The sequence below is a fragment of the Nothoprocta perdicaria genome, unplaced genomic scaffold (assembly GCF_003342845.1).
Source record: "Nothoprocta perdicaria isolate Ctin4 unplaced genomic scaffold, notPer1 scaffold_12, whole genome shotgun sequence".
NCBI classification, from domain to species: Eukaryota; Metazoa; Chordata; class Aves; order Tinamiformes; family Tinamidae; genus Nothoprocta; species Nothoprocta perdicaria.
The window spans coordinates 3514037-3534348 of NW_020454316.1; the positions used below are offsets into that span (position 1 = coordinate 3514037).

Genomic DNA, 20312 nt, shown 5'->3' on the forward strand with positions numbered 1-20312 from the left:
CAGCTGACACAACCTTAGCGAAGATTTTTCTGGCTTGGCTTGCAAGGGAGAAGGTGTGGGGGAGGCTGCCTTTTGACTCGCATGCAGAGGCTGGAAATTCCCAGCTGTAAGTTATGGGGGATTTAACTAATTAATTGGTAATGTCTAGCCACCAGCTGGCAGATGTAGCACTGACTACAGGCCCAAGAAAAGCTACTTGCAAGGAACGATTAAACGTCAAGGGATAATGCATTCTGATGGGCAGCACTCTAGCATCACACACATGCTACTCTTTGGACTTTCACAGGAAAATGCTTTTAGCAAGAGGGAAAAGAAATGTTTTCAGTAGCTCTGTCCTATTAGGGCACTGTCACTTTCCTACAGCAACTTGAATTATCTTTCTTGAAATATAGCTCCCCTGTTTTCAGTAATGACAATGTTAAGTCTAAATGACATAGCCAGTCTCCCTCATTTTAGAGGTTTGGACTGCAGAGATACTGTGTATAACTCAGGGCAGGTACAGCTCCACCAATGTCAATGTAACAGGTCTATATTTGTCCTGTAATTTTCAAGGTCTTTTTTTTTTTCTTTGATTTTCCTTTGGTGTTTTTTTCTGTTTTTTTCTCTGTAGTTGGACAAAAGGAGAGCAATGTATCTCCATCTTCTGTCACAAAACCAATGAGCAGCCATAACCATGGATGTTTTTATAACACACCTTAGATATCCACATTGGGATGCTTCAGCTACTGAATTCTGCAAAAGCCCAGAGCCTTTTAGATGCAATCAGACTTGGACTAGTCACTCACAGGGAAAATGGACAGCAAAACAAGAACCTTCTCATAGCCAGTCAATTGCTTCCATGGATGTTACATGGACTTTAATTACAACAGCATTGCTGAGGATATAATGAAGGCTGAATAACACAGTTTAAACATTTTGATGCTATCTGTAAGCTTCAGCATAGAAAATACAGATAAAAAGGGCTCTCATTTCATCTGGAAGAGTTCATATAGAGATAATTGCAACACAGAAATGAGAGTGGATTGTAACATCAGTCACTACTGAAAGGATTTTTAACTAGTTGTATTTTCCAGAGCACTGGATAGTTAGATATGGGTTTAGTCTGCATAGCATTATCTGGCATGCTGAACTTCTCATATGGGCTTGAAAAATATCCATTCAACCTAATCTTAATTAGATATGTTGCATGACCTTTAGGAAATCCCTGTTTCTAGCACCACCTCCAAAATGGGATGAGTGACTCCCCTTTACCCTGACCCTGAAGGCTGTGCTGCCATCCAGAGGGACTTGGACAGACTGGAGGACTGGGCAGCGAGAAACCTCATGAGGTTCAACAGGTGCAAGTGCAGGGTCCTGCACTTGGGGAGGAATAACCCTGGACACCAGTACAGATTAGGGGTGGACCTGCTGGAGAGCAGTCCTGCAGAGAGGGACCTGGGTGTCATGGTGGACGACAAGTTGACCATGAGGCAGCAGTGTGCCCTGGTGGCCAAGAAGGCCAACGGGATCCTGGGGTGCATTAAGAAAAGCGTCTCCAGCAGGTCGAGGGAAGTGATCATCCCCCTCTACTCAGCCCTGGTGAGGCCACATCTGGAGTACTGCGTCCAGTTCTGGGCTCCCCAGTACAAGAGTGATGTGGAGCTGCTGGAGAGAGTCCAGCGCAGGGCTACCAGGATGATCAGGGGCCTGGAACATCTGCCCTATGAGCAAAGGCTGAGAGAGCTGGGTCTGTTCAGCCTGGAGAAGATGAGGCTGAGGGGGGACCTGATCAGCGTGTATAAATACCTCAAGGGAGGCAGTGAGGAGGAGGGGGGCGGCCTCTTTTCAGTGGTGGGCAGGGATAGGACTAGAGGAAATGGCTTCAAACTGAAGCATCGGAAGTTCCACAGGAACTTAAGGAAGCATTTCTTCACTGTGAGGGTGACAAAGCACTGGAACAGGCTGCCCAGAGAGGTTGTGGAGTCTCCTTCTTTGGAGATCTTTAAAACCTGCTTGGATGCAGCCCTGTGCCACGTGCTCTAGGTGACCCTGCGTGAGCAGGGGGGTTGGACTCGATGACCTCTGAGGTCCCTTCCAACCTTCGGCATTCTATGATTCTATGATTTACCTGTATCCCCCCAAGAGATTGTGCGGCTAAATAACGCTTGCTTTGGATTCCTAACCATTTTAAGTGGACTGCACTGGCATTTGTGTGCTTGCTGGTGTCATATGGTACCTTTCAATAATGCAAGACGTAGCCTCATGGCTGATGGACGAGGAGTAGGTTTGCCACTCTCCACTTGGCAGTTCTCGCACTTGTACCGTGAAGTACCGTATTGGGGAAGAGCCATCGCTTCCAGGGAGCCACTTGAGCTGCAGGCTCCGCGACGACACATCAGACTGGGGGGTCGTCAGCTGCCGAGGAGGTGCTGGTCGTTCTGCAATTAAATCATAATTTGGTACTACCTTGAGAGGAAGCTCAGGCTAACGTGAGAAGAAAGAGTGTAACTGTATATTCATGGTGGTAAAGTCAAAGGAGAGTGAAGTTGTGGATTTGCCATGCGAAGGATGCAAGTCATAACATTTCTTAGCCTCCTACTGTAAAGAGGAGCAGTAAAATTGATTTTTAGCTCCCTGAGGAAAAGGTCATCATCGAATAGCCATGTTCTCTAATAGCCCATAAAACAGACACCGCAACTAAGTCGCTGATACCTACACCTTCAGCATATCCCTTTCTAGAAGAAGATGACCAAATGAGTGGCAGGTTAACAGAGAATCATTAAAGCTGTAGGACAAGCAGCCAAAAAGAGCAAGCTCAAACAAAACTCAGGTGCACTTCCAGCTACAATTGCTCTGTAAACTAGTCCATTTTCTTACCCTGTGCTCACTGCCTGATGCCGGGGGCCTGCAATCTGTAGCTAGCCAAGTTCATTCTGTGCTATGTAGCTCGCTCTTCCACCAGCTGGTCCCCCATTGTGGCGTGAAGAGGAGGAAGAGACAAGCTGGAAGAGGCTGGTGTGGAGCAGAGCCCAAGTGCAGGAGTTACAGCAGATCCTGAATTCCTGCACCAGTTATCTCTGGCAAGCAGGAACCACCAGCAGCCCACGGCATGCAGGGTTTCGCTGCTCTTTCCAAGCTCCTGGCTGGAGATAACACAGATTCAGGGCTTGGGTGTCTGCCCTTTCAGACATTCCCTCTTCCTCCCTTCACATTGGCCGACCTTGCACTGCAAAGTTAAACCAACCAGTCCCGGTGTCGAGAGACTTCCCCGGAGTAATTAACAATACACCTTTAATTGAGGTGGGCAATGGAAATGCAGGTGTGAGCACGCCGGTCCCTAAACATTTCAATATAGATCTCCTTTCCCCGTCACTGGGTCTCCGCAGCCCATCGATTTCAAGAGAGAAACTCTATAGAGTGAGGAATAATTGTTTAATTGTTTATCATGAAGATTATTGATTCTGATTAAAATGTGTGGCATGTAATAAAGCAGGAATTGATTGGAGACACTGCAGTGACTTGCCTTTGAGAGGCAATTCAATTCAACTTCATCAGCACTTGTTTCCATAAACATACCTCAGAGCGCGTGACTCTTCAGAGCTCTCTACGGCGAGCACTTCATTTCCCTGCCACCCCCTAAAACCATTCCCTGTACGTCCTGGTATTTCTCTGCAGCACAGTCCTGCTGACATCAGTGCCAAAAGATTTGTAAGCTATTAGCTGTAGGAAGCCCTCGGTGCCGGCAGCGTGCGATCCAAAGTACAATGCAAAAGGTCAATGCCTTACACTGACAGGCTGAGACAGGTATTCAGGGTTATTCTATCAGGGGAAGCGAGTGTCTTGCGGGGATTTAATACTCTTTGCTGATAAGCTTTATCCAGCTTGCAATTTTGGGCAGGTCAGATCTTGCAGTCAGTCTCCCATGACTGGGTTGCTGTCTGCTGCTAATGGGGGATCTTAAAATCTCCCGTGCTGGGAGATATATTTCCTGACTGTTTGTACAAAACCATTAGTATAAAGAGTTTATTTGTGAGGGTTTAGCCACAAGCAAATGCCAAGGTGAGCGGTTCGTGCAGGAATGTGTGGCCAGGCCATACGACTCCATAGAGCCCTTTTAATGGCAGATATGGCAATTCCTTTCTGCATGTAGCTACAGAACATCCTCTGATTCAGTTCTGCCCTGGTCCCTGGTGCTAACTCTCCTAAAGGGTACCTTGCCATTATGGAAATTCAAAGCCCTGCAGAAGGCTCTCCGGGAAGCATAGCTACAATCCAGCTTGGGGATCCACTAATAACAGGCATTATTGTAAAATATGAAGTTTTATTTGCAATTCTTCAAGGAATTAAATGGATAAAAGTAACCAGTTTCATTGCCTGTCTCCCTTATTATCAGGAACTACAGGCATTTTAAATGTATTTTTATTAATGGAAAGTAAATGTTTATTTTTTTTTACTTTAGGATATTTATCGTCGTATAAGTAAGTCCCGGGTTTGTTTATTATTTACTTGTTACCGGAACGGCTGCACTGGATAAATTTCATTATCATGTCCTCGTATCAATCTTGCCAATGTGAGGTTACACATTTTTCTCTCTCCACCTCCCATACGGGATCACTTCAGTTAACTCTCAGAGCCTTGGGACTCAGTTCAGAGCATGCCTACAGACTCAGTACAGCCATCCATCAAAAAGAAAAAGGGTTCATTTTACATTATGACTTGCCTATTCAAGATAACCCTATAGGATTGATAGCAACAAGGGATCATAGTTCATGCAGAGGAGCTGGCAGTACTGCAGTGAGCTATTGTGCATCCAGCAACAGCCTGCGCATGGCCTGGGAAATCCGAGCAGATTTTATTAAAAAAGAAGAGGCTCCTCTGTGCTCCGAGCTTCCACCGTACACTTTGATGGGCCTGTTGGGCTTTTCTTAAACTTTCACATGTTGGGAGGTTTTCAGCTTCCACTTTGACAGCAGTCAGACAAGGGCAGAAGAAAAGTGAAGCTGATAAATCTATCTGATGGACAGTATCTTCAGCAGAGGCACTTCAGGATTCCTAATACAGTTCTGGAGATGCTTTCCGTGGGGACTGCACCATTACGTGCGGAGAAGGCTACACTGGGCCTGCAGAGCTATGTCAGCAGGAATTTTAACACCAATCAGACAAGCCAAAGGTAGCTGAAATGCATCTCACTGATCTTCCCTGTTGGTGGCTGGGCCAATAGCTTGCTTTTTCTAAAGCAGTTTTACAGGAACATAATAAGGAAGACCTTATGGGCAAACAGTGTGATAGCCAGGCATAGGAAATCCTTAGCGTTGCATTAATGTTGAAAGGACTTAAAGTGAGAGGCTGCTGGGTAGCAACATTTTACAAATCAAGAAGTAAATATAATTTGTTTTATTATAGTGCAAGACTGAGGGAAGAGCCTGGCTCTAGGCACAGAAGCTCAAACAAAAATGCAAGCACTAGTTGAAAGATGTTGATAGGGGCTGCTCTAGGTGTGAAGCTACAATATTCTCCTCTGAACTATTATCTTTATAAATCACAGGAGTTGCATGGTTGTAATTTTTGAGGGTGACGTTTTCTTAAAGATCAACACCCAAACAGCACAACGGACCAGAGCAGCACCAAATCCAACAGTGCACAAGAGACTGGTGCTGTTGACATTGTCCTGGCTAATTTTTGACTTTGCCGGCCCAAGGGATGTGGTATTGTTCTGCTGTGGAACAAGGCATACGTGCAACTTAAAAGGAAAGATTCTGTAACACTTTATCTGCCATATTTTGATGTGTTTGGTATCTAAGCATCTGCATCCAGTTACACACGTGTAACTCCTGTTTTCTTCAAGTAGTTTCCCTGCAGAACAGAGTTTGATTGAGGATTCAAAATGTGAATAACCATTTTGTGGCTGATGCAAGAGGCAGAAATTTTCTAGGCAATCCAGATGTAAATGCTCTGCTAGAGTGCACGGCAGTGAAAGGACAGAGTAATTACTAGCACATTTGGTCAGAAGTGGGGTGCAATGGAGGATCTGCTTGAAGAAACTCTGCAAAACCACCTGCTCTCATTTTGGCTTCCCTAATCAATATAATTAATCCATCACTTTCTTTCTCAAGACTGCAAACTTTCCAGAAGATGAGAAAGCTGAACGAAAAGATCAGACTGCAGAAGGAAGGCTGCACAGGGCTAACATAGCGCCTGATGGAAAAATCAATCTCCAACAGCCTGGCAGCTTAGGAGAACTTTGCCTTGTAAAAGCCTGTCTTGTTCACCAGGTCTCCAAAAATCACAATGCTGCTGTGCTTTAGGGGCACGTTTATGGGGTGAGAAGGAGGAGGTATACAGGCTGTAGCCTGCTTTTAAAATTCCCCGCAGAGCAGCCCAGGCTCCAAGGTGTGTAACAGAGAGCACCTCAATCGGTGGCTGCCGACCTTACCTCGTTTCTCTGTAGTGATCACCGTGGCTTCCAGCGGCTCCCCCCAGCCCTGCCGGGTCTTGGCTGAGGTCCGGAAGATGTAGGCGGACTCAGGGCTGAGGTCTGTGGCCGTGAACTGCCGCACTGTGGAGCCAACCTCCACCGTGGTGAACTTGTTGGGGCTGCTGCTGGCCAGGCGGTAGGCGATCTGATACCCTGAAATCACAGCACCAACAGGAGAGAGTAAAAGGGTTAGGGTTCTTATACAGCTCTCTGGCAGGGAGAAAAGAGCACCAAAGCTACTAATTTAATCATAATTACTCATTTACCTGAGACTAGAACAAAGTAATTTGCTTCCTTTAATGCTTTACATCTCTGCTTTATATCAGCCTTTCCCCATCAGACGCATTCCCTTATGAGGGAAATTGCACACACCGGGACAAACTGAAGAGTCTACTGCATATTACCTGCCACGAAACTTACTTCATTCTCCGTCCTTCATACAAACAAGGTACCAAAAGAGTTTAATCTTTCCTAAGCATACTGGTACCTCAAGAAAAGGTGGAGGAGCAAAGTGAGTCCATGCAATCACTCCCTTCTGTCTGAGCTAGTTCAGGCAAACACTCTTTATTCAGCTTTCCATCCAACACAAATACACACATATACTCGCACATTGTTTTTTCTCTCTCAAACAATTTCAGCACTGAGTGAAGCTACAAAGTTTCCAGCTGCAGAGCAGCTCGAGGGCCCACACTGTGCAGCATTCATCCCACCCAAGTGAGCACTTGCTCCTGCTTTCTGCAGTTGCCTTTTCCTCAGCTTTCCTGCTCATCTGTAACTACCCAGCGAATGCTGGAACTGCCAAAAGGAGCATCTTTCCTTTGTCATTCAACCTTAGTGAGCCTGTCTGCAGCCCAAGGAAGAAGCCGGCCAGCTCTGAGGTCCTGCTTGAACCATGCAGCTCGTAATAATCAATTTTGTTGACGACTGTAAACAATAGTCTCCCGTCAAACCTGCCCAAGCAATTATGAGTTTACAGTTTATCGTGCATTATTGATGACCCAACTGTGCAAAGTAGGGCTTGCAGAGCTCTCACGCACCACTAACAACAACTGCCCCCCAAAGAGGACCTGCCAAATGTTCAAATCTATTCTGTAGACTGAGCAATTCAATCAGGTTCTTTCTTGGTAACCTTCAGCCCAGCTGCTAACTTCCAAAATCAATTAATACCAGGACTGGAGTGGGGCTTTGCTGCACAGGCTGAATATGGGCTGTGATTAAACGCTTCATGAAACTACACAGGGCAGCCAACAAATCCAAATCCAAACAGCTGAGCGGAGGCAGGCTGCGGTTCTCCTCATCCTCCAAAGGGCTCAGCTGACACCAGACACAACTTCTTCCTCTTGTACTTTACATCCCAACCAGAAATTGAACTCCCATCAGCTCCTGGCCATAAAGAGAACAGGGGAGCTGAACCTGGAGTGCTTCATTCATGAAGGCTGGTGTAAAAGAGTTAAGAATTTTATCTTCCCGGTGGTTATTAGGCAAAATCAATGGTATGTTTTTCTCTCTGATTAGGCAACAATTGCCAACGACTCATGCACAGGAGAGATGCAAACACAGTTCCTGCACTCCCTAGAGTAAGTGGCACAAACACACAACTGTGTGCTGGGGGCATTCCCTGAGGAGCACTAGAATTTAATTGGGATACAGATGGTGTTAGTTCAGCGTGCTGATTCTTGCAGTGGCATTAACGATTCATTAGCGCTTCCTTGCCTTCTTTTTTCTTCAGAAGCTGCTAGGGAATTTGGGCAACAGCCACATCTGCCTTACATGGAACAAACCTGATGGCATGTGCACCTCTAGAAAGGAAGCAGCAATGTTTGTGCCAGGCACAGTCTTCAAATAACATCTCAGCTAGAGTGAGATGCTAGATTTCCAGTTAAAAACGGAACATGAGCATGCTGAGAGCCTGGCAAAATCGTACACTCTTCAACTTGGACAATCATATTTTCCACCAGTCAACTGCCTGCTTTTATCCACTGCATCAACTCTTCCATTACTGGTCCTGTGTACTTCACCACACTATTTTTTAGTATAGTATATAGTATTTATAGTATTTTAATTCTCTTTTTTAAAGTCCACAGAAAGAAGATGTATAGTAAAGAGGAGAAGAAAGGGATACATTATCAGCTTCTCAATTTATACGGAAGTGCAGAAAGCAGAAGCAAGAACCCAAGCACAGGATCTCCATAAAAGGGAAAAATAGTAAAAGAAAAGCACTACGGAAAATTTTACAGCAGTGGGAAAGATGAAGGAAGAGTAGCTAAGATGGCAAAAGAAGTTTGATAAGGGGACATGAGACGTAAAGAATAAGACCTGGAGGGAAGCACAGAACATTAAAAGAATAGCAAACTTGATTTATCTAGTTATTAAAAGATAAGTATGCTATCTGGGACATATCATTGTTGAACAATTTCCCCTCTTTTCTAAACCTTTTAAAATAGAAAGTGCAGCTAAAATGTAAGGAGGGAAGAGAAAGAGATAGCTATTTACTGTTAAATGGTGGTGCTCATGCTGGAAAGCCAATTACAAACATGCACAGATTAATCAAAGGAACATATACGTATCTAGGCCATTACAATAACTCATATAAGAGTGAGTATTTGGCTAGCATAGAAACTAATTTAGCCATGAAAAAGAGAAAATCACAGTGTCTCTGACAGGCTACACAAACTCGCTTTCAGGGTCCCTCGGTAGAAAAAGCAGTGGCCCTCACTGTCCTCCCCTGCCAGGCCAAGAAAATATCTGTTTTCACAGAATCCTAGAATGGTTGAGGTTGGAAGGGACCTCTAGAGATCATCTAGTCCAACCCTCTTGCTCCAGCAGGGACACCTACAGCACGCGGCACATGGTTTTCTTGAGCATTTTGGGAAAACTTACCCCAGCCAGAGGCTTCACTTCTACATTTCCCTTATTCTGATCGAAAGGAACATATGGAACCCCTGCTGCTGAACCCAGCTCACTTATTACTACTTACAAGCCACTCAAGAGATACTCAGGACCTTAATTTTGATCTCCTAGATTGCTCTCTCCTATTAGACAATTCAGGGCAGTGAAGATGCACTGTCATAAATGGCACTGCTTTTCTTGTTTCCCAGTGACACAGAAGATGCAGTACTTAAGGGACAGCTTGGATAATAATTAAGGCTAAGCCAAGATCAAAAAGATAAAATTATTAGGTTGACGCATCAACAACAAAGGATGGAAGAAGGCAGGAAATGTTGGGTGAAATCAAACAAGCCAAATCAATAGAGGTAAATGGAAAGCATTCAAAGAGAAATTAATGTATGCTCGAGGCTGTAAGAGGCAATAAATGCAATTGCAGTTATAAAAGCTGCAGCAGTTGAAAAAGGACACTCAAAAGTAACAAAAAGCCACAGAAATGTGCAGGGAAAGATTAGAGCATCAAGGTTGAAGTAGTGTAAGAAAAACTCGAGGCATGAAGAACAAGTTACATGAAGTGAAACTGGTACAGAGAGGGGTTCGGGGGGCCTGGCTGGGTAGCTGGTCAGCGAGGAGTCAGTGGAGATGCGATTGCCATCTACAAACAACATCCAGGAGCTAAAATGCTCCAGGGAAGAGAACTACCTTAAGAGATGATGCTGCAACAGGGCAAACGGTTTAAACGTGTAGGCGGGGAGCTAAGCGGGTGCTTCTCGGGCACAGAGCAAGGAGATTCAGGAAATGCCATCAAAGACAGACAAATTCTCTTCTTTTAAAAGCAGAAAACCCAGCAAGGGCTTCTCTGACACGGCAACTGGCACGGGAAGGTCCCTCCCTTGCTGGATTACAGCAAGATGCGTGTTAGTTAGGAAGTCACAGGCTATGAGTGAAGGTAAAAACTTCAGAAGGTGACCAAAGCAAACTCTTTGGGAAGAGGAACATATTACAGATGATGCATTAGAAGAATTTAAGGCATTTTTACCATTTTCTATTTTTTTTTCTTTTTTAAATGTATTTAAATATAAAGCATCCCAAACCTCTTCTGCAAAGGGGAGTCTTGTCATTGTCCAGGCCATACTAGCATAAAAAAAGCCTGAAAGATCAGCTCCTTTGGAGCTTGTTTATTCATTGAAATACAACTTATTTTTGCATTAGCATCTCTTTTTTTTTTTCCCCCCCTCCTTTTCCCCTCCCCAACTGCAAGCAGTTTCATGAGCTGCACTTCCCGAACTCAATAAAAGGCAACAGTTTAAACTGCCTGTTAAATGTTAGGTCATTGCAACACAAGCACCAGATTCCCCAAAGCAAACAGGCAGGGAGACGACAACACGCCATGAATATCAAGAAGCTTTCAAGCTCATCACCATACAAAGCCCCGCAGAACTGACAGCGCCCGCTCACGCAGGCCACGATGCACCACAGATACAAACCTTTATTAATTAGTCACAGAACTTGGGGAAAGCCAAACGATATTGGGAGGTTATGGTCTGCCTCGTGGGGCTGCAGTCCGGTTTGTTGACTTTACTGCTTATCTGTTTAAGGGCCAGTGGGTGTGCAAATGCAGCCTGGGATCAAAATATGAATTTGCAAACAGGGATTACATGCAATTTTGGTTATAATTCTCAGTGGAGTTCTTGCACTCTTTTGCAATAAGCTTCAGGTGAACGTTAAATAGAAGAATACCATGAGGAATACTAACCAGGGCCTGGAAAGATGCTGAAGGAGCTCTCATTTTCAGGGAAAAGTTGCAGATGAGAAGTAGGCACAGGTACAATAAGCACCATTTTTATTCAGTGGTATTTAAAGAAGCTACATTGGGTGCAAGGTGGATGGACTGCCACAAAGAAGAGTTAAGGCTCAGATGGCTACCGGAACACTCCCAAAAGGGAAAATACTCACCAAGCTTCCACAGTAAAATATTTAAACAAACAAACAAGTGGTTTTCCCTCTTGGTGCCTGCCAGTATTTCATCCTGCTAATCTCGCTCGGAAATGCTAGAACATGTTTTGATACAGATTACAAAGATGTTAGCTGCTGCAGAGGTGCTTGTATACTCAGAGGACAGAGCTAGCAGAGCAGGAACATTGGTTCAAAGGCTCTGAGTACGAGTTGCTCTAGCAAAGCAGGTGTTTTTTCTTTTGAGCCCCACCAGTGAATAAGGGGGCACACTGCAAAATTATGCTAACTTATTTTTTTCCAGTAATCCAACTTCAGGGCCTGTGATGCTACAGTTTTGTTTTAAATGCTCGTTACAGTGATGAGGTGAAGAGGTGTGCAGGAAAAAAATAATAAACTTGCAACCTGTACTACATTGTTTATCATTTTTTGAAGTACTCCACTCTTCTTAGGCAAGATTACAGCAGTACCCAGCAGGAGTGGTTTTTACTTGTTTCTCTCTGACACTGGCACCTGATGACTTCCTCTGCAAACCTCAATTTTTCTACTCCCAAAGAACCAGAGAAGTGAGAACTGCTCAATAAAGACAATAGACTTCAAAAAGGTAGATGTGGGGAATGGGGAGGTAAAGTCTCCTGGGAAGGATTTCTAAGGGAAAAGGGAATTCAGGTTAGCAGACTGTTTAAAAGGAGACAAAAAAATAAAAGGTTCAACTATCCATATGCAGACAAAAGATGTTAGGAGCCCAATATGTTTGCATTCAGAGCTCACTAATGACCTCAAAAATCAAAACTGAATTGCACAAAAAGCGGAGCTGGGACACATTGCTAAGGGAGCGTATAAATAGACAGCACTAGCACATGGGGACAAAATCGGGAGGGCTAAAGTGCAAAGGAAGTTCTAATTTACAAAGGGCATCAAAGGCAGAAGAAAGGTTTTCTAAATACAATAGAAATGAGAGAGACAGAAGGAGGGCAGGTCTGCTACCTGCAATGAAGATGCACACAGGGCGGATGGCACAGAATGGAAGGGCTGCTAGCTCAACTTGCTCTACTTTCACAGAAATTGGGGAAAAAAAAAGAAAGGAAAAAGAGAAAAAAAAAAAAAGGTTGATATCGACTAGATATTTAACACAAATTAGAACTGACAATAGAAGAAGGGATGCAGGCTAGAATAGAGATCAGGTTAAAGAATATTTAGCTAAGCTAGATGTAATCAAGTCAGAAAGGCCTGATGAAATTTGCCCCAGAGTGCTTATGCAACCAGCTGAAGCAAGCTCGGAATAATTAGTGATTATCTTCAAGAACTTGTGGAGGGCAGGTGAAGTCCCAGAGCATTTTGGAAGGGCAAACATGGGACCTTATCTTTTAAAAAGGTGAAAGAAAGACCTGAGGAGCTGCAGGCAAAACAAGCTAAACTTCAGTACCCAGGAAGATCCAAGAACAAAACAGGAGTCAATATAAGCATGCATGAAGATAACAAGGTGCCACAGAGCAGCCAATATAAATTTGCCTAGAACTAATAATAAATATTTAAATAACCTGTTTTCCATTTTGATAATTGGCCAGGTGGAAATAACAGATATGATCCACACTGACTTTAGGTAAGGATTTGATATGGTGTCACATAGCCCTAAAGAAACAGAATCTAAGAAAAGCCCTACAACACATGGAAAATCAAGTCAAAATGTTGTTATCAATAACTGAGTTAAAAATTGGGAGGACATATTAAGTAAGGCCTTATGGGAATATATCCTGAGTATTTTCATTAATAATTTGGCTGTTAGAATTGCCCAGCTACTTCCAAAATTCAAGGATAACACCAAATCACGAGAGGTTACAAGTCCTCTAAAGGAGAAGGTCCCTTCAAGTGATCCTGCTAACTGGTAGACAGTGTGTGGAATCAGTTAGATGTAAGGTGTTTTCTTTCTTGCAAAGAAAAAGCTAAATGCACCTCAAAAGCAGTGACTGACGTGGAAGCACCCTGCAAAAAAGGGGTAGGAGTTAACAGTGGGTCACCAACCTACTTAGTTACAACACCAGTGTCTCAAACAAGTCAAATCAGGGCAGCACCAAGTGTCCTGGAACGCGATACCAGGAGTGTAGGGCCAGGACCAGAACTAGCAAGCATGGTCAATTATCACCGGATATTTAGGCTAGAAGTTAAGAGGGTAAAAAAGGCTATCTGCAAATTTATTTAAAAAGCGCAATAAATTAACAAGGGTCTTGCAAAGTTTAGTTACACATCAAGTATGCTTTAAGAGAAACCCCTCCTTCTAGCCTTATATTTGTACAGTTTTATCATACAACAAAGTGGTAACGAGCTGGAACCAGCTGAGGATGGGATATATTGCACAAAGCAGCGTGCAAAGCCAGAATAAAAGAGCTCCTACCCCGCACAGCTTACAGCAGACAAGGCCAGATGCAGCAATGTAAGACACTGGAACACAGGTTGGGTAGCAAAGCACCAGTTGTACTTTCTCATCGTTGGTATCAAAAGATCTTTCTTACGTCCTTAACCACATCCTGTGATCCAAATCCTAATCTCTACAGAGAACAAGCTGATAGGACACAGCTCCTTGAAAAGACGATAAATCAGACGCAGAAGACAATCAGACATTGAGGTTCCTTGAGCTGCGGTGGGACCTAGTGTGGTTCTGTCCCTGGCAGCTGTCTGATGACCAGTTTCAGGCAACCTCTCTCTTTCATGTGCTCAGAAAATCCCTGCAGCTGCTGCCTGTGAGTCACATCCGATGTTTTCCCTGCTGCTTCAGGTGGCGGGATCACCTCCTGAGCGCGTCTGGAAACCACACACCTGTGCAAACGCTGCGAGCTCCTGGTTCAAGATTTAAACACGACGCAGGGCTAGTCCTCACTTAAAGGGAGGTCACCGACACAGTAAAAATCAAAGCAGGCCCCCTCTGCCCCCAAGAGGAATGCTGTGGGGAATAACCCTAAAAGACTAAAAACACACTTGAATTATGGCAGTGAAGTTAGAAGCAGAAGGGTCTAAAAGGGTGAGAACTGAGCAAAAAGCGTGAGTTTTTCCTTCTCCATTTTCAGAACTGAGGTGAACTCTTGTCTGCTGAAGGTCTCCCACCCAGCCCCAGTAAACTCTGCCCCACGTTCGCTCTCCTTACCCAGGATGATGCCGTTGGGCTCCTCCGGCGGCTGCCAGACGATCCGCACGGACGTCAGCCTCACCTCGGGGAACACCAGCCTCACGGGCGGCCCAGGGGCTGCACGGGGAAACAGAGCTCGGTTATCTGCCCACCGGGCACCAAGGCAGCGGGGCTGCCCCTTCCAGGGACACCCGGGGCCTGGGAGCACTGAGGTCCATCCGTCCATCCAGCTTCCAACCACCCGATGATTTTTACGTGTGCATTTTAACCAGCAGGACCCCCGGCAGCTTTAGAGGCGCTTTGACAGGGGCGGCTGGTGGCTGCACTGACCGTGGCGGGTTCACGGGGGAGGAGATGCTAATTCCTACATTTGCATGCGCAAAATTTCCCCTTCGGCACAAATTCCACCTGCAGTCCCCTCGATGCTACTTTTAATTAAGTGGAGCCCAGAGGAGACACATCGTGTTTATAGCGGGAGAGCGGAGATGGAAGAACAATTTGTATCATTTGCCAGCGCATACGGAAGGAGGGAGCTGCTGTAATGGGGTCATCTTCAATAAACAGGTTTAAAATATTTCTCATTATTCCCTGGTACGTGCAGTCCTGCGAGGACATTTTTTTCTCCTGGCAGAGTTGTGCTAACGGTAACTTCTCTTTGCTCCCATTTGAAGAAAAAGCCAAGATGAGGCCCAGGAGATACATGGAGAAAACAACCCAAACGCCCGGGAGCTGCTGCCCCTCTGCCCCGGAGAGCCCAGCTCCGACCTCATTCCCAAGAGCAACGTGGGCTCCGGCCCTTGGCCTGGAATCTGAAAACATTTTCAGACCAACAAAATCACCTCCATGAAGCTGTTTGTAGAAAACAATGTTTATTCCATTCCTTTTGCATGAAAAAAAAAGGGAGACTAGTGTTTCTGCTCATTTTCACTGGCAGTAATAAAGAGTAGCCTCTTTACCCAGACATTGGCTTTTACTGAATGCTAAAAAAGCAACAAAGCCAAAGGTAACTTTGCCATCTGCCAAGCCAAAAAACATTTAACAGCTGAATTAAATTTCCATAAAACTCCACCAGCGGGAATGCTCGGAGCGCACAGCCGTGTTCAAACGGGATCGGGCCAAGGGGGAGGTTGCTCCAGTTCTTTCAACACATCAAACTGCACTCGGGAAACCCTGAGTTCACAGGAAGCATTGGAGGGAAATACAAAGGGAAGCCGATCCGATCATCTTCCAGGGTCAGCATCTTGTTTTTTCCATGAAAAAAACAGAGTCTGCATTTCTGAAGTTGCAAATTCCCAATCTTAGTTCAGGCCAGTCAGACCCGAATTGGTTTATTGATTCCAACTGCAGTATTTTTTTTTTTTTTACAGCCGTGATTGAACTTCAATAGGAATTCATAATTGGACTCTAAAAATTCTCTTCAAATGAAATTGTCTACATCAAGCTGCAGAGAACAAATATTTTTTGATTTATTTTCCCCCTTGATCAGCTATGAAGAAAGAAGAAAATGGGCGCCGTGACTTTCAGTGTTTTTTCCAATCCTCAGCCCACAACCAAAGGAACCACGCTGAGTTATAATAGGTAAGGATCAAGTCCTTCAAGTTTAAAATTGCAAAAAAAATGTATAAAACCCAAAAAGCCTTAGTTTGGGTTATTGTCTATACTTGCCTCATTAAAATTAAAATTAAATGGTATGAAAAAAATGAAATAGGATATTTATTTTGGTATCTCCTAAACTCACCATCATCCTTGGTTCTTTCTATAACTGCAGGAAAGCTGGGGACTCCATCTCCAATACGTGTGAACGCCAACACCTGGATCTCATAGAGCACGAATTTCCTCAGGCCGGACAGCAGGAAGGACTGAGTGTGGTTGCCTCTTACCACTTGGCTCTTTGGTTCAGAATCTAAATCTCTTGCCTTAAAAAGGATCTGGAGAATAAACGGATACAAATACAGAAAGTAAATGATTATAACGCACAAAATAGGAATTTTGGATTCCTCTTTCACCAAATACAAAATGAGCTCATACTCATACCAAGCAACTAGCCCTTTCAAAACTAGCACACTTCCAATATCTTTTCCTGGCAAGTAATGGAAAATAACATCCAAAAGATGAATTATAAATACCAAATGCAGAAACACATCTAGGTAAGACATTAAAGGTCCAGGAAGCGCGATGCTGCAGTTGCATGTACCTTATAGCCCAGGATGAGCCCGTTCTGCTCCGGCTCGGGGACCGTGGCCCACGTCAGGAGGATCTGGGTCGAGCTCACCGCTTCAGCAGACACATTCGCAGGAGGAGCAGAGGGAACTGCAACCACATAGCATTACAGAAATCAGAGCTAGGGAAGCCCTGCTACATCATTTTGCTCCCTCTCCCCATCTGCTTAGGACTCTTCTGAAAGGCCAATTACTTTTCTATTTCCCAATCTATTTTTATAGATCTCTTAGAAGAGTATTATAACCCAGAAGTCCTGGAATGCATTCTAGCCAATCTCTTCTTCTCTTGCGTTCACTCTGCATCATCTTTAAATTTCAGCCTACTTCGCAATTTCTTACCAGCTCATTGTAGAAATCACAATGTTTGTAAAGAGCTAAACATCCAACGCTAATCACTGGCTGCAGACAGACAACAGATACCAACAGACAGGAATAAATTGCAGGATCTATGTATTCGCAGGGATAAGAATCAAGTTGAGACCGGAGATAAGAGTCTGCTTCCTAATATTTCTTTCTCATACATTTATTTCCCTATGCCAAAAGCTGGAAATCTTTATGAATGGCAGTTTATCTCACGGCATAATCTGTTCTAACAAGTTTTACACCACCGTGGCTTCCTATATTATCTGAAAGGAAATTATTACATCTTGTCTGGAGTTAGCAGCAACTCCCAGTACTGGGTTGTGCCCAGACCCCCTTGGTTCAGAACAAAGCTCTTGAACCTCTGAGCCATCTGATGATGTGATGGTGCTCAGCACTTGCAATACATTAATTATGAAGAAATACATTAACACAAGGTGCATTTTAAAGGACTGATACGGCATAAACGAAAGACATGGCAATTTCATTCATGTTACAAAATCGGCTCTTACGAAACTAAAAACATCATTAGAACGGAGGGCACAGGAAGACTGTAATTTTCCCTGACTGGAGAGGGAAGCAAACTTACATATTCACAAGCCATTAAAACCCAAGCCTGCAGAAGAGCCCCACAATGGCAAGCTTTTGTAGACACGCTTAATACCATGCGGTTACGCAAGCCGAATCGGAGGCTATTTTTAAGAGTTCACATTTTCTGCTGCCCTTTCACATTTTCTTCTGTGGCATTTCCAACATCTGAAGGGTACAATCTTTTTTAGAGCAGGATACACCTGTCAGACCTTGGAGAACATTCACCAAGTTATGTTACACAAGAACTTATGGGCAGTAAGGCTTGATTAGGTCCTGAATATATCACAAAAAAGGAGCACAAATCTCTGGCCACAGTAATGCTTTCCGGGCTGTCCAAACGATAGCACAGATCTATTGTTTTGAAGGCTAGCTCCTGAAGCTCCTAGCAACATGAGCAAGATAATGAGAATGACACCAGAATTAATATAAATTGAAAAAAGAATACACCAGCCCCCACCCCTGTGCACTCAAGGTTAACCGCAGAGATAGTCATTTCTGAAACAATTTCCCTGTTACCAATTAATTGGGACATGAGAAACAGAGCACCATCTCACAGGCTAAAATCTGATTTTTTTCCTCCAATGCTGAAATGCCTGTTTTTTTCTTTTCTTCTTCTTTTTTTTTTTTCTCTTAATCTTCTCCTAGATTTATCCCCCACAAGGATATAATTACGTTAAAGGAAAACAGATTGCCAGGAGCCATGAATGCCTTTGGAAACCTGCCATAACTTTATCTGTGGATCTTCACAAAGAGCTACTCCCACATGAATCACTTGTGGAGAGAGAAAGGCTGGAGGTGGGTCGCAGGAAACCAGGATCCGTAGAGGAAAGAAGCCTAGCCACGTTTATTTTCACTTTATCTGGTTTGAATCCTCTCAAGAATGCCAGCTGCCTTATTTTACAAATATTTCTTTTCCTCCTTGCTCAGCAGCCCTGAGATTTTCTGAATTCACAAAAGGTCAAGGCTGTGCAAGGCTGGTCCTGTGCATGCAGGACTTGCTTTGAAGTCCATCTATGACCACACTGCAGGTCGGGGAGCCTAAAGCCAATATCAGAGAGAACAGTGAAGCTGAAGATGTCTTGGCCACGAATCTCAGTCCCCAGTGAAAGCCAGAGCAGTGAATGCTCCCTTCTCCTGGGAAAGGAATCTAAACCTAACACTTAAATACTCGTATTCACTGTGTGTTTTGCTCTGTTTTAATTCCCCAGTGCAGTTCTCATATCTGTGTTGAGAATTTCCTTCTTACAGGAGTGAGTGGAGTTCAGAACCAGCAACTGATCCTCTGCATCTCGTGGCTACCAATCTTGTATCAAGCAGCAGACCTTGCTTGGCCCTTGGAGGATGAATCAAAACGTAACCTTCGCTTCTCTGAGCCCTCACCCACCTCAGGATGCCTCGAGATTGAATGTTTTGCAAGGCCTGAGATTCCTCTCCTTCCTCTGCAGACTCCCTCCTCCAAAGCTGCTTTGCTTGACCGTTACATGGCTCCAAAGTGACCCTGCGAGAACAGCGCCTAAACCAAGCAATGCCCAAGAAATCTCAGAGTTTTCAGGAAATGAATCAAAAACTCTGAAACTAAACGATTAGCTAATCCAGCAAACTGCCAGGAGTTTGAGAATCCAGCAAGCTGCAGGAGGTATCTTAGAAGATCAAAAGTAGGAAATTACAGAGATACTGGTGCTTTGCACTGGAACTGCAATGAGAACTCGAGTTTTTAAGATTATGCCCTAAGATCATGCCTCTAACATAACTGTACTTAATATACAAGAAATGATCCTGATTTCAGCTTTTAATAAGCTGGTCTGTATTCTGCCTTTCTGAGAAAGCTAGATGCTGTGAGGCAGTGGTTCTCTCCACTTTCACAGCTCATTTCAGCTCAATAACCATTAGTGCTTCTGCAAAGTAAAAATTAAGCTGGCATACTGGTGTCAGCAGGAGGTGCAAATTCAGAGCTCTGTTTGTGGCAGAACTAACCCAACTGCCACGTGCAACCCCTTTGCCCACGGAGTTAGATACGGCAAGACAAATTCTCAGCTTGGAGAAAGTGATAAATCTCCGCCGTGACATTGGACCCCATGCGAATTATCAAGCAACGCTTTATCTCAGCACAGCAACTGCTCCGGGAAGGTCAGTCCCCGAAACATCAGGAGATTGATCTTTGCCACAAATATGTGACCATGCTCGGGCTGTAGCTGATTTTTTAAGGCACAGGCTATGCACATGCACGGACCTGAATATTAGGAGCTCCTGAATGTTAAGGCAGCGGGATAGGTGTTTTTGAGATGCACTGTTTGAAAAGAAGGGTTTATACTTAAAAAGAAGCAAATCTGTCAAGATCGTGTCAATACATTAGGGGTTATCTTAGTATTTTCTTGCTTTCTCTATATTATACCTAACATCATTTACAGTTTATTGAGAGGAAACTGGGCTTGGTGCTTTGTAGAAATTTTACACTGCGATAGTAAAAGTTATTTCATTTTTAACATTTTGAGAACATTTTGTATTGATAAAACCTGAGCTGTTTCAAATCCTAAATCATTACACTCTATTTTCAGCTTCCTGCAGCTGTATCCAGCGTTTGTAGTGTTTCCACCTGCTTTTTCAACCCAGTTCCACAAAACCCATACGTTATTTATCCTCTCTAGCTTCTTTGGTTTCAAGAGTCTTTTTTACATTTGAGCATTGCAGAAACCAGAGAATACCTGTAATAACAAGCTCCTTTATTGTT

The 20312-nt window shown here is 44.1% G+C and overlaps 1 protein-coding gene across 2 annotated transcripts in view; it reads right to left on the reverse strand.

Annotated features, from left to right (window-relative positions):
* The window catches only part of SDK1 (sidekick cell adhesion molecule 1), a 332432-nt gene that overhangs the window by 51410 nt on the left and 260710 nt on the right, over positions 1-20312 (reverse strand). For both annotated transcript variants that reach the window (XM_026054081.1, XM_026054080.1), the window contains 5 exons: positions 16609-16724; positions 16153-16342; positions 14433-14531; positions 6413-6607; positions 2216-2417 (listed from right to left, as the gene is read on the reverse strand). In XM_026054081.1, coding sequence (XP_025909866.1) covers positions 2216-2417; positions 6413-6607; positions 14433-14531; positions 16153-16342; positions 16609-16724 — 802 coding nt within the window. The remainder of the gene's footprint in view (positions 1-2215; positions 2418-6412; positions 6608-14432; positions 14532-16152; positions 16343-16608; positions 16725-20312) is intronic.